At 37.7% G+C, this 14885-nt stretch overlaps 1 protein-coding gene and 1 long non-coding RNA gene across 2 annotated transcripts; one reads left to right on the forward strand and one right to left on the reverse strand.

Moving 5' to 3' along the window:
* Positions 1 to 2601: 2601 nt before the first annotated feature.
* On the reverse strand, positions 2602 to 4304 carry LOC131796180 (uncharacterized). Its single transcript, XR_010717441.1, has 3 exons — positions 4169 to 4304; positions 3577 to 3812; positions 2602 to 2777 (listed from the first exon to the last, which is right to left on the reverse strand). It is a non-coding gene; the product is annotated as an uncharacterized lncRNA (long non-coding RNA).
* Positions 4305 to 11369: 7065 nt separating this feature from the next.
* On the forward strand, positions 11370 to 14625 carry LOC131796181 (ALK tyrosine kinase receptor-like). The gene is made up of 5 exons (XM_066167552.1): positions 11370 to 12185; positions 12302 to 12419; positions 12905 to 13423; positions 13766 to 13867; positions 14284 to 14625. Exons 1-5 carry the CDS (start codon positions 11937 to 11939, stop codon positions 14298 to 14300), a joined length of 1005 nt encoding a protein of 334 aa, XP_066023649.1. The 5' UTR covers positions 11370 to 11936; the 3' UTR covers positions 14301 to 14625.
* The last annotated feature ends 260 nt before the right edge of the window (positions 14626 to 14885 follow it).

A 14885-nucleotide genomic window follows, 5' to 3' on the forward strand; every position in this document is an offset into this window, starting at 1 on the left:
CTTCTTAAAAATATTTAAAATTGAAACTTCTGAGGAAATTTTCATTACAAAGCCTTGGGGAAAATTTATTTACCTTCTCGTATTTGTAAAGGTAGACATTTCACAACAAAGTGTGGATCTTTATAATTCCATCTTAAACTTTTCTTCACTGGATACTGAATAATGCAGAAGATATTTCTATGGTATGAATCACTCACGGACCTACCGAACTTTACGCAAGTGCTTTTTTAAGCCTCACTCGCGGTAAATCGTTCATGAGATTAATTAAGGGTGGCTAAGTTCACGAAATACCACATGAGAGGCATAATAAAACAATAAGGCTCTTATTTACGTTTGGCAATTATCTTCATTTTTCCTTCATGAATTAAATTTGTTTTGACAACTTTCGGACCTACTTTATTCTTTTTAGCTTGCTCTTCTGTGGAAGTTGCAGAAAGCAAAGCCAATGTTAAGGACACTTTTATTATCTACACACTTTTTCTTTCCTTCATTATTTTCTTTAGGGAGTGAAGGGAGGGAGGAATAAGCAATAAAGCAAAAACACGAATTTTCTCACTCACATAAAAAATGGTTTAGTTAAAGTTAAAGGCATTGACGAAGAAAGAACATTGAAGGTGGCAGTGTTGTTCATTGATCAACATTGGTAAATGTTTTCCTCTATACCAATCACCTGGATTTTCTATCAACTCTTTTAGCCCTTTTTTTTAAAGAAATTTTTCATCCTTTATAAGATGATTGAGGAGAATAGTATATTATCTCAGTACATAAAGACCGACGTGAGGTCAAACACTCGTGAAACACCAATAGTTAAAATATATGACAGTATGCAGACTGACTGCTTTTCACAATTAATGCCCATTACTTCAAAGAAAAGAAGAATTTGGGAGATGCCAGATCCCATTTTATAGCGCCATAAGTGTTATGAAATACGATCCCACATTCGGTGTTATGTTATCAAAGACAATTTGAGGCACTTCTTATGAACAAGTTATCTAATCTCAAGACTCTGCCACACAGTTATCGTCAACAATATTGTCATTATTCAACGCATGGCAAAACCAAAACTAGTCGTACTTGAATCCAATCCACCCATCTGATTTTTTTAAAGCAGTCGATAAAAACAAAGATTTAATCCTTTTTCGTGACTTAGTATCTTATGTCTGGTTCGCACTGGTGATAATGATTTACAGAAATAAGCCTAGCGACTAGGGAGGTTAAAATTGTAGTGCAAACTCGTAGGGATGAACACAACACAATGGAAATATCTCTATGAAGCAAATGGGAACTACGCTTATAAAATTTCTGCATGTTCACAACATAAAAACATCGACATACAGTTTTAACCCTGTTATGCCTTCAGGTCTTTGTCGTTATATCTGTAGTGTGAAACTGGCTCTTTGAATCAACAGGCCAGCGCTGAGCTGCACATGATAACATCACTGATTAGCACACTGATTTGGCTCGTCTTTAAACATATTATTTGCTGCATCTCCTGAAAGCCAGTTTTAGAAATTTTCCTTCGGTTCTGGCTTTACCCGCTTCCGCTCAACAGCAGGCGGGGCTTCGCTGCAAGTAGATAATTCACTCAGAACAGATGAATTCCTAGACTGTCTTCCAAGCGCTTCTGTAGAGACTACAAGAGGAGATAAAACAGAAAGAAGGGTTGACTTGGATTACTCGTGTCCCCGTTATTCGGTTCCCTTGCAATTTTTGTTTGATTACAGCGGAAACCTGGCGAAAAAAGCGGTTCATTTTCACCACTGCGCCTTTGAATGAGGAAAAATCGCTAATTTGCGATTTCCTTCCCTACTACTGCCAATGATTATCGCAACAGCCAGTCATAATTCAGGAACAGGATCGTTTTAATCCTCCGAGACAGCGTTCAACTTTTCTAGCCGTTGGTAAGAAGAATGCCAGAACTGCCGGACACACCTTTACATTGCATTTATAATTTCAAAGTTGGTATATTAGCGGAAAACGCCACAATCTCTTCCTTCCATTTCCTATTCTATTCGTTTCTCTGTTATTTCGCTTTTAATAACCCCACTTTGCTCCAAAATTGTGGTAGCAAGAAAACAGAATGAGGCGAGCTTTATGAGTTTTCAGTAGGTAAATAAAACGCATGCGGTCTCACCCTCTGGAAGTCGCCCGACGGAATCGTCCTTTGCTTTTGAACTCTCTTGTACTCTCTTCATCTTTTGAAACTCTTCCATTAATTTCTTCCTGGCTGTTTTAAGTGCGTTGTTTTCAGAGCAAAGCTGGGCTACCTTATTGCTGTAAGAAAGTGTAATTAATTTTAGCTGTCTTAAAAATGAACTCTACTTTTTAAAAGATCCTTTTTTTTGTGCAACATTCCTCTTTGAACCAAAATTAAGGAAATGACAGGAAAGTTTCAAAAATAAGTTCTGGTTTTCAACCTTCAAGAATGTGTAATAACCAGCACTTAGCAGAAATGTCTCTGAAGATTTAATTGCTGTTTGTTTGCCTTGTGGACTCAGTTCGAGATTGCTATGTGTGACCTTGCTACAATAAAGACGAAAACAGTTCCATGCATGGAAAGAAGCAAATGAAAAGTCAACTAACAAACAAAATACTTTGCTTCTGTATTGAGTAAACTTAAAGTTGATTTCTCCTTTTCAAGTTTTTCCACATTTTCTTTCAAAGTTTGCGTTTCAGTTTCGAGTTTTCCAAGCTTAGCCTTGAGAGAATAAATAGCCACATTAGACACGTCTCCTACTTCATTGTTCCCCTTATCGTTGGACGCCACAGGTTGACCCCTGCAATTGAGAAAAAGAAAACAAAGAATAAAACAAAATTGATGTAAATAACTCTTTATTAATTAATGAAGATGTCACAAGCGTAGGACGAAGGAAGGGTTCTGAATCTCAATGAAGAATCTATCCACACACCTTCGGATTACGCACTAAAACGCTCTCCACGGAGACACAACGACTTCACAGTTCATACGTAGAGCTTTCCAGCGTGAGTTGGACTTTTTAAGAATAGCAGACCGTGAGGATGACACAGGCAAATGATGACGTTGCTTATTGCTTACAAGTATAATTGCTCAAGTGAACTTAGAGATGAGTGCACCCTGATTGATCTAAGGTCTCTGTAATACTAACTAATTTTTGAAAATGGTCGACGATTGAAAATTCAAAAGTTGTCAATAGAAGTCGGTAGGCGGCGGAAACCCGCTGGCTGTTAGACCGTTTGGCAACTGCTACTTCGTGAATTGCGATCAAAGACAAAAAAAAATACTTTTGAACTGAATCTAACATGAATATCTGTCTAAGATATTTTCTCAAATATGTCCCAGAATGCTGGAAGTTACTTCTCGAAGATTTTGAAATTGTTTTTTCCTAAAGGAACTTGCCCCAGGATACAACTGAGAGAACATGTTGCTTTGCAAAACGCCATGCTTGCTATGCAAGGATTATTCAAGTCAGCCACCAACCCAGTTCAGATCATACACATACCTACATTTTTTTTCTGCTCAGTATGACAACCAAAGCGAGCGTACCTTGGAAATTAAAGCTGGTGACTAAGTTATGCTGTATTGTAAGAAGAGCTTACCGCATTATACTAATAGTATCATCTGTCTCAGGTTCCTTCAACCTCTTCATTTCCAGTTTCAGCGATCCGACTTTTTCTAAGCCCCATTCCACCTCATTCTTCAGTAATTTTGTTTCATTGTCGTATTTTTCTTTCAATTTGTACAAGTCATATTGTAGTGACTGAATCTGCATGTTCTTTGCAAAGCTTCCATTTCTTCTTGAATTTTCTTACATCTTGCGCTTTGTGGATAATTGCTGCAAATTGAACATGGAAAGAAATATTGGCCATTTCGTATCTCAATTAAAGCGTCATGGGCTGGTTTGTCTGGCGTGGTAATCCCGGATTGTAATGTTGTTCGTGTTTTTTCTTCGCTTTATGGTTGGTCCAGTTAAACTTGTACCACCGCCTCGACTGATCAGATGCAATCCTAGAAGCGATTGCAGCCTGGTCTCTCACGTTTGCCCGCTCTTCAGACAGTTTACCTATTGTTTTACGCTGAACTCTCAATAGCTCTCCTGACATTCACCTTTGTTCTGATTGGCCGTGATAATAACTTATGGGCCTGTTTTAGGACACTCTTTGAATATGTACTCTAACACAATAACTGTACCTTGTTGTTCATCCACTATAGCCTTAAGTCTGTTGCACTCTGTCAAATACTTGTCGATCGTATCCTTAGCTTTCTTCTTAACAGCGTCACACTCTTTTCTGAGCGCTTCGATTTCACTTTGATCTCCAGCGTGCGTAGAATTCTAAGAAAAAGGAAAAATAGTACTCGATAAATACAAAAAGTTCTGTATATCAAGGGGTGGCAATTCCTGACATTATCTTGGAATTCCTACCGCATCGTTCAGCACAAAAGATACAAAAATATGTATATTGAGACATTTAAAAACTTAAGTCATAGGCAACAACAGCCCCCTTCCCCCAATCCGCAAGGTTTCAAAAAATGTGTAAAGAGGTTTTTGGATCGAAGTTTATAGCCTTTAGAAACAAAAAATTTTGTTTCTTTTCCACAACTTAGAAACTTTTTGCACTCTCTTTCCTCATGGGTAACTCCTAGAATTCACCATAAGACCCTGCTGAGTGATACAGGTGCAGTGTTCTCCTCCCTTTTCCAGACTCTTGAAATTGATAGCATTTCGTAGATGAATTGCATCTCCGGAACGGAACGGAACAACAAGAAATGGTTCTTCTCCTCCCTACGTCCACTTGACTTACTTGTGCAGTTTCTCTTATTTGGGCGAGGTCTGAATGAAGTTGGGTAAGTTCTGCGTCTTTTTTGGCTATACTTTCTTCAAGTTCTTCAATTTGTGGAAGATGCTCCTCTTCTTCATCTGCAGAGACCAAAGATAAAAATTGTTTCTTTTTAAAGCGAAATTTGTTGCAATGAGTCAACTATGATTGTAAGGACATAGAAAGGACTCTATAAATGGCTCCTTTTCAAGGCGACATTTGATGTAACGCGTCAACCTTGAATGCGAGGACATAGAAATCACTGTAAAGATAATGAAAACCGGAGTCCTCCGTTTTGACTTCGTCTTTTGCCATGAGTAACAGTGATGGCAAAGTAAGCTTAAAACGGCAGAAACCGCCAGAAACTACAACGGACACACGGGATGTGAGTAAGTTTTATTGAAAAAACTAAAAGGGAAAATCAATTTAAGACATGCTCTTGAGAGCAAAAATATAATTTGAAGGCGGTAACGCGACGCGACCACGAAAGCCACATGGGGAGTCCGTACCGGTCTGTCTTTAACTTTATTCTCATATCGCGTCGCCGCGACTTATCGCTTGTATCTACTTTTCTCGTCCTTCTGTTGTCAATTCTTCTTCGAAGGAAGACTTATTCTTAATAACTGACAGTATTCGATAAAGTCACGTCCCTTTGTCCCAATCACTTCTGCCGCCACAGCCGAAAACTACACTTAGAACCCATTTCTACTTTCTCACTCATACCTTACTACAAGCGCATTTGTAACTATTTGCTTGGGCACCAACATAATGAATAGCAACCGTCGTCGAGACAAAAGTCACATGGGTGAAAACCAAGAATCTCTGCCGAAATGTATTTAAGAGTCTTCAAGAAAAGGGATTTGATATGTGTGTGGTACAGACTTTTAACCCGTTATAATGCAAGTCAATCTCGAAATAGGTAAGAAGTGTAAATCTCGTCAAATTACAATCCAGGAAAAATATTAAAGTGTAAAGTGTTTAATAAAGTCACAAACAATTAAGATTTCCTTGTAGTAGAGACCAAAGGTCGTAAACCATTGAAACTCGGCTCCATATATATATGTTATTTGCCGGCTGGGAGGTCCGTATGGTGAAAAACTGTGACCGAGGTCTTGAAAATACAGCATTTTCAAGACCGAGGTCACAGTTTTTCACCATACGGACCGACCCTTAGCCGGTAAATAACATATTTATTGTTTTTAAACTTGACGAAATTCTTTCCGAAAGAACTCGAATGATTTATGGCCGTAAATACGGCAAGATCTTCCATAAACTGAACAATTTTTGAGTGAGTAAATGGTAGTTAAAATAGAGGTGATGCAAATTTAAGAGAGATGCCTCAATGAAACATTTTCATTTCCGTAACGATAAAGGTGATTTAAAAGGCTTCCAAACAAACTTTGAAACATTATTTTTACAAGTATCTGTCACAATCTGACACCTGTCAATTAGAGAGCGCGCAAGAAAAAAAAAAGCGTAGGAACATTTGAAAACCAACAGAACTAGTTTGGCAAGGACTGTCACGACAATGTTTTCTTCAAAATTAGTTCATGATCTGACGAAAAGTATTATTCACTCTCATCGACCATTCATTCATGTACGAAGATTTACCTCTGTTCATTAAGTAAACGGCGAGGAAAGTAATTGTGAGTAAATTCAATTTTTTTATTTTGAAGTTGTGAGAGTTTGCTCGTTTGTTTGCTGTAATGGCGTGTTTAACTCTAATCTTTCCTTCACAAAAACTAAATTCGAACGGCACACTCCAACGAGACACAAGGGAATGTAATGCGGCCTTTTCTCAAAAAATTCCTTCAATTTCTGTTGTGCAATTTAAGGTACAAATGTCCAAATTGAACGGAATTGGAAAGACTCAACAGGAGCTTATATTTGTTGTAGAACTTAAATTAAAACTTCGCTCGCTCTTTCACTATGAACAAATTGCTCGAGAAAATTCAGATATTAAATGAATGAAAGTTCCATCGTTCAGTTTAACTGTAACCAAATACCTCACGTTTCAACTTTCTGGGTACTTTTTGTGAACGATTAAAACTAATTGCAGACGGTTTTTAGGCCGCTTGTCAACCAATGTAATGACACTATTGTTTATACAAATTCATTCTGAAACCAATATTTTTCTGTCAACCAAAGTGATTTGATAGAGAGAAAAGAGAGGATTCATAAGTTATTTATCGGCTTGAGGTAGTGACCGACGTGTTTGCTTAAAAATACTGCCCAGCCGGAAAACGAGGTATATTTATGAAAAAATGACAACGAAAGTTGGGATGTACTCGGCGATTCACGAAAGCGTTACCGTGGCCCGTGGGCAAAGATAGGAAAATACTGACCGGGTAAAGAACCAATCAGATTGCAAGATTCGTTACCGAGCCCTCTAAGAAAACAATAAATATATGTTATTTGCCGGCTGGGAGGTCCGTATGGTGAAAAACTGTGACCGAGGTCACAGTTTTTCACCATACGGACCAACCCTTAGCCGGTAAATAACATATTTATTGTTTTTAAACTTGACGAAATTCTTTCCGAAAGAACCCGAATGATTTATGGCCGTAAATACGGCAAGATCTTCTATAAACTGAACAATTTTTGAGTGAGTAAATGGTAGTTAAAATAGAGGTGATGCAAATTTAAGAGAGATGCCTCAGCGAAACATTTTCATTTGCGTAACGATAAAGGTGATTTAAAAGGCTTCCAAACAAACTTTGAAACATTATTTTTACAAGTATCTGTCACAATCTGACACCTGTCAATTAGAGAGCGCCCAAGAAAAAAAAAAGCGTAGGAACATTTGAAAACCAACTAGTTTGGCAAGGACTGTCACGACAATGTTTTCTTCAAAATCAGTTAAGGATCTAACGGAAAGTATTATTCACTCTCATCGACCATTCATGTACGAAGATTTACCTCTGTTCATTAAGTAAACGGCGAGGAAAGTAATTGTGAGTAAATTCAATTTTTTTTATTTTGAAGTTGTGAGAGTTTGCTCGTTTGTTTGCTGTAATGGCGTGTTTAACTCTGATCTTTCCTTCACAAAAAGCTAAATTCGAACGGCACACTCCAACGAGACACAAGCGAATGTAATGCGGCCTTTTCTCAAAAAATTCCTTCAATTTCTGTTGTGCAATTTAAGGTACAAATGTCCAAATTGAACGGAATTGGAAAGACTCACCAGGAGCGTATATTTGTTGTAGAACTTAAATTAAAACTTCGCTCGCTCTTTCACTATGAACAAATTGCTCGAGAAAATTCAGATATTAAATGAATGAAAGTTCCATCGTTCAGTTTAACTGTAACCAAATACCTCACGTTTCAACTTTCTGGGTACTTTTTGTGAACGATTAAAACTAATTGCAGACGGTTTTTAGGCCGCTTGTCAACCAACGTAATGACACTATTGTTTATACAAATTCATTCTGAAACCAATATTTTTCTGTCAACCAAAGAGATTTGATAGAGAGAAAAGAGAGGATTCATAAGCTATTTATCGGCTTGAGGTAGTGACCGACGTGTTTGCTTAAAAATACTGCCCAGCCGGAAAACGAGGTATATTTATGAAAAATGACAACGAAAGTTGGGATGTATTCGGCGACTCACGAAAGCGTTACCCGTGGCCCGTGGGCAGAGATAGGAAAATACTGACCGGGTAAAGCACCAATCAGATTGCAAGATTCGTTACCGTGCCCTCTAAAAAAACAATAATTACAGTTCTTTTATAGAACATACCTATTGATTACCAAACAAATGAACTCCAGGCGAGTTATTCTTTATGCTTTTGTTTAGCTCTGTCTGTTGAGGCGTCACAACTACTGAAGCGCTCTTTTTTCATAGGGAAAGCTGACATTCAAGTGCAGAAATGATTCACGCAGGTTTAACTCAAATTTAAGCAATCGTAGAGAATTCGAAGAAGCCTCAAAAACATTCAGGCTTCTAATGAATGCGTGCCTTCCAGCTGCTTGCTAGGCGCCATTACCAACTGAGCTGCGAAACCACACGTTGCGAGCAGGGCAATTCGGCTATTGGGTTCTTTCTTCCTGTTGTGAACATTAGATTCAAAACAGAATTCAATATTTCTTTGTTTTTTCGATAACGTTTGTTAAGTTTGCCTCCTCGATAAGGTTGCAAAGTTACTCGCTTATGAACAACCTACTGAATTAAAACGGAAACTCTTCAACTTGCGCAATCTTCGCAGAATGAAAATAAATAATGGCGACAGCAACAGGCCCACAGAAATTTTGCAAGAAGGAATGAAGTATTTAACGAATTCGTTCACACTTTTTAAAGATAGTGTTCGCGACGGATATTCTAAAAGCGTGGAATACCGTCTACCGTCACGATATTAATTTTTGAAATGATTATTCACACCTGTCCTATAGACAGACTTATTATTGTTTTATGGGGTTTTTCATGATTCCTTTTGGTCACTTTTATTTTGCTTTTTGGCGATTGAAATTGTGGGAGAAGTTCCCAAAGGAAAAGATTTGGCCAATCAGTTTAAATTTTAAGACTTTCCAAGGCTACCTATTTTATTACGGAATTTTTTTTAAACTTTATAATTAGAGCTGTTAAATTATTCTGAAATGACGGTCTTTGCCCCATATGCCAACTGAATGGGAAAACACAAAACAGGTTTTTTTAATTGTTAATATCATTATCCAGTGAATTAATAAAACTGTAGAATTGTTTTTCCACAATGCAGAATACTAAAGACTTACATTTCTTAAAATTAGTTCTGAATTAGTTATTCCCAGGGAAGCTATCTGAAAATAACAGCAGTAATAATAATATCTAAAAACAAATGTAAGAGCGACATAATTCTTAGAGTATCTCCCATTCTTTTTTTAAAATTTTTCGTCGCTCTCTTGTTTTATTTTGATGATTGTTTCAGGCAAATACTAATAAATATAAGTAATAAGCAAAATATATGCACAAAGGACGTTGGAGGAGATATTTAAATACGAAACTTAGAAAAACTGTAGGAGGATAAATTTCCTTCAGTGTCGCTGCCCTTTCATTAATAATGATTAGCAATAGGGATAACACTTCAGCGCATCGCATGCAAAGGTCCTGACTGTGCGAGAGATGGGCAACTGATGGTTGCTGCATTCATCTAATGGTGATGAAAATATATCCTGGCAAGATTCTGAGGATGAAGCGCCGTTGCTGCCCAGTGTTTTCTTTCAGATCTTTCCTCTTTTTGTTTGGAGGCTGGTTCTACACCGTGACAGTTGCGAACCAAGGTGAGTTAACTTTAACATTGCTTTGTCTAGGTTTCATTAAAATTTACTTTTGAAGTCAGGTGAATCCGGAATTGAAGGAAGCTAAGTCGAATTGCCGAACTAGGCCGAAAAATAATGCATTTTGTGGATTTTGAAAGCTTATTCCATCACATAAGGTGATAGGGCTCTGAATTAAAAGCTAATGTGACCATTTCTAAGAACTTTGAACACGACGAAATATGATTTTTTGTTTGCAAGTATAACTTTTTCAAGTTCATTAAAAATAATCAACCACGATTTTAGAGGGGGCTAAACAAGTTTAGAAACTTTCAAGACGAGTACCATGCAACAAACTCAGTCGTCTGTAGGACATAAATCGGTATATTTTGATGAGACTTTTTGGCGAAGTTTCCTAATTTCTAATTTCTGATAAGAATTTATTCAGATTATTGAGTACTGCCTGCCGGTCTTATATCATATCGAGATTTTGTCGATTACTCGTATGATTACAGAGCGAATTGGACTCCACTCGGTCCTATTACCACTATTAATGGTACCTACAGAAAGTAAAACGGTCCGTTTTTGCGTGAATTATATATATTTCAAAAGTTTTTAATTTAAGTGATAATATTTACACTTACATATAGTCCTAGATAACTGCGTGACCTACGTTTGGTTTTCTAACATACCTTTCTACGAGAATTTATATCACGCACATTGGTAGAGTGTCCTGGTTAAGCGGGGCTCGAAAACTCATCGAAACTCACCTGGCCGCCATGGGCTAGGAAAGTCAAGTCGAGTCGATTTTCATCTCCTGGGTGGAGGGAATAATGGCTGAACAATGAGAGGGCGTGTGTGTCACATGACTATGTTTATAGTCCGCAAAGTGTCTTGTTTCTTATTAGTGAAAAAAGCATAAATAAGTTATGAAAGAAAAAGGAAATTTTCATACAGCATTGTTTAAAATCCAAAGCTTTTCCAAAACATGTAGAAATAATAAATTTCATTCCTAAAACACTCCGAATAAAAGCTGTTTTTTTTCGTCACAATTATTGTATAAATGTGATCTATTTAAAGGAAACGCTAGAATTAGAACTGTACCTTACTTACTTTGAGAAATACTTCGAGAAGTGAATTTATACCTTTTCGAAATAATATTATTGTACAGACTTACTCGTACCTTTGATTCCTTCAGTCTCTCTCTCCCTCAGAGATAATTTGTAAAAATAAAGCCGTATGATATGAAATTCTATCACAGTTATAGATCTTAATTTTGTTCCAACTTTGCGAGATAAGTAGTTCGTAGGATGAAATGTTAGCCAAAAGCCTTGATTACTGATTTTTTACCAACTGTGCGAGAGGGCTGTACTGGGGAATATTGGCCTAAGGTCACAGCGATCTGTAGAGAAACATCCGAGGACCAATAATCCCCAGGACGGCTCGAGCAAGTAAGGTAGGTAAGTAGACCGAACATTTCTTGACTTTGCCCTGTTTCGTATCCAAAAATGTACGGTTCATGGATGTGTCAGAGCGCTCAGATTTACCTCACGGCTATCTTCCCATGTAATGAAAGTATCATTGCTCGATAACCATAAATTAATAAAACTGTTCTCGGCAATATTTGAGCTGGCGCCTTCTCTTTTAAGACGGTGGCTCATTTGAGCAACGACTAACCTGCAATTAGACCATCACTGATTTAACATTGAACTGAAATTTGGAAAATTGACTAAATTCCTAGCAGACGTAGGACTTATTCCAGCTGCTCAAGCACCAATAAAAGGAATAAACATATCTGGGGAACACGAATTTGTTTTACTATTTGGCGCAAAAAAAAAAAAACAAAAAAACGTCCAACATGCTTGTCACCATATCTCTAACCAATCAGTTGCAGGTACTCAGTATCGAAGTCTTATGTTTGACAAGCCAATTGGAGGATATGCTCTGCAACAGCACGTTTTCAAACAAATATATTTGTCCATGGGACTTGAGCCCCATAGCGACTGCAAAAATAGGTGCCTCATGGAAAATACCTGTGTGTCCGTCAACGTTGGCCCACCCAGCAAGAAAGGACTACGGGTCTGTCAACTGAGTGATTCTGATCACATTCAACATCCTGATGACCTTAAACCCCAAGAAGGATACCAGTATTGGGCTACAAAGGTGCGGATATTTGGATAGAACACAATAAAATAGATTTATTTTCCAATTCTCTTTGGTATGGCTATGCTGGGTTTTTATGAAGAGAAATCCCACTAAAGATAACTTTATCCCTGCAGAATCCATGTTCAAGCAGCCCTTGTCTTCATAATGCAACCTGTCTAAATGGGTTTACAGTTAAGAGATACATTTGCTTGTGTCAAGTTGGTTTCAAGGGAAAAGATTGTGGAAAAAAAGGTGACCAGAAGCTGAGAATTTCTGTAAATAAATATCAGGTTTACCTTCATGCTGGCGTGTTATCTCCTTCCGTAAATCTTTCACTTTGATACGTGTCGTGATAACTCTTTATTATTATTCTTTTTCTTATTATTATTATTGTTAGTTACTAATTTTTTTTGGTTGTTCCCACCTCCAATGTTCGCGGTTGATATCAGTTTAAGAAATTTTGTATGGTTTTGTATTGATTAATCAGTCATTTGAAGGCTAAATATATAATGTAGACGATTAATTTTTTCATGCCCCTTTAAAGCTTGTGAAATAGTTACGTAACTCGCAAGTACTCGAACGCACAACTTTTTTTTAAATTATTGAAGAAGATACGATTTAAGATTGTGTATTATTACATTAATCAACTGCGAGCCTCTGTGTCATCTTTAAAAGAACTGCAAGAGATGGTGCTATAAAAAAATATGTTGATATGAGCTTGTTTGTTTTCCCCTCAGTTTTTAAAGCAATTTTTACAAATCTCAATGCCACTGGAAGATATGGTCCAACAACGCTGGGCAGTCACTACACAGGTCAGGATCATGACGGACAAGTTACACTGTCCAACGGTATTCAACAATGGACTGTGCCGTACACTAGTTCCTACAAAATAAGAGCGATTGGAGCAGCAGGAGGGTACGATTCATACCCTAACAGCCCTCAATACCGTGGAAGAGGAGCAAGAATAGTTGGAAAATTCCGTTTAAACGAGGGTGAAGTTATCCAGATACTTGTAGGTCAAGAAGGAGGAATAAACAAGAGGGATCGATCCTCTGGTGGTGGTGGAGGTACATTTGTGGTGAGAGGAGCCGACACACCTTTAATAATAGCTGGAGGCGGAGGAGGGATACATTCTGCAGAGTCAAGACATGCAGGATGTGACGCCAGCGCAAAGACAACAGGGCATTCTGGATATAAGTCATGGTCAGGAGGGAGCAATGGGCATGGTGCTCAAACTGCTGATGATGGTAACTCAGGTAAGATAATACTTTGATGATCCCAAACCCCTCATTAATGAATGAGTTAATGTATGCTTCAAATTTAAATCATCGGCCCTAATCCCACACAAAACAAAAAAAGAAAGAAACAACAACAACAACAAAACCCTAAGACTTCCTAGGAAGAGGACCAGTTTATATCTCCAGGCATATAAAAGGTAGATATCAAAATCTTAAACTTAATGGATGGCGGCTCGATAGAATTAAATTATATACAGGTTTGAACACGCTGATATGGGTACATGAAGGATTTAATTAAAAAAAGGGGTGTTTCGTTTACTTAGAATTTACTCCTCATTTTGTTGTTTTATTTGTTCTCAGGTGGTGGTGGTGGCGGGTTTTATTCCAGTGGAAGAAATGGAGAGAATTTCAATGGAACCAAGGGAGAGGGCGGAGAAGGTGGTGATGGATTTCTTCAGGGAGGTGAGGGTGGGAGATCTGTGGATCACAATATTGTTGGTGGGTTTGGTGGAGGAGGTGGAGCTCATGGATGGGCAGGAGGAGGAGGAGGAGGGTACTCTGGGGGAAGTAGTGGAAGCGGTAGTCATGATAGCTGTGGGGGAGGGGGTGGCTCTTACAACGATGGAGAAAAACTGATAAATGAATGTTGTTATAACAAGGCTGGTCATGGTCAGGTGGTTATCACGTTGCTGTAAAAAAAAATCGACTACGTGTTATCATACAAAGTGATTATGAGATAAGGGTTCATATCTTTTTGATTGGCAGCCTAATTGTTCTTATTTATAGCCCAAAGGCAAATATAGCTCTTAGGATATGAAATAATGTAGAAACTTTGTTTTTCAGAAATAGAGTCTCACACGGTTTACTTTTTCACTAAGGTCACGTAGAGAAATGACGTAATCGCATGGACGAGACATCCCAAAGTGCAATCTTACGAAGAAATTGCAGTGGGTAACAAATTCCCAACGATTATATCTTCTGAAAGCTTTGGCTGATTGTTCCTACTCCTTCTTTATTTCAAATCTTTACTGACCCTCCTCTGCTGATCCTCAAGAAGATTAGTAAAGATTTGAGTTCCAGCAGAAATGACTGACCCCTGTCACACTGGATTAGTTTTAGTCAATGTTTTTCGAACGCAGCTCTGATTTAAGGGTTGAGCATGGGTTATCAGATGGTGAAAACAATTTTTCAAAATCTCTCCCGAAGTAAGTAGAATTTGCACGCTGCCATAAAGACAGGAAAATGCTAAAGTTTCGGACCAAAAGTAAGTAGAAAGTATTTTATTGAACAGCATTTGTTAAAAAGCATTGCTAGTTCTATGGAATGTTCCTCTTCGATGTTTGAGTTCTACCTATTGCATAAGTTTTTCTCTCTGTCTCTATGATAATAATAATGATGATGGTAATAATTTCTTTCTTTTTCTACAATAATAATTTGTATCACCCTTTGACAGTGTTTTTTTAGGTAAAGAATGTGTGTT

The sequence above is a fragment of the Pocillopora verrucosa genome, chromosome 5, assembly GCF_036669915.1.
Source record: "Pocillopora verrucosa isolate sample1 chromosome 5, ASM3666991v2, whole genome shotgun sequence".
Taxonomy (NCBI): domain Eukaryota; kingdom Metazoa; phylum Cnidaria; class Anthozoa; order Scleractinia; family Pocilloporidae; genus Pocillopora; species Pocillopora verrucosa.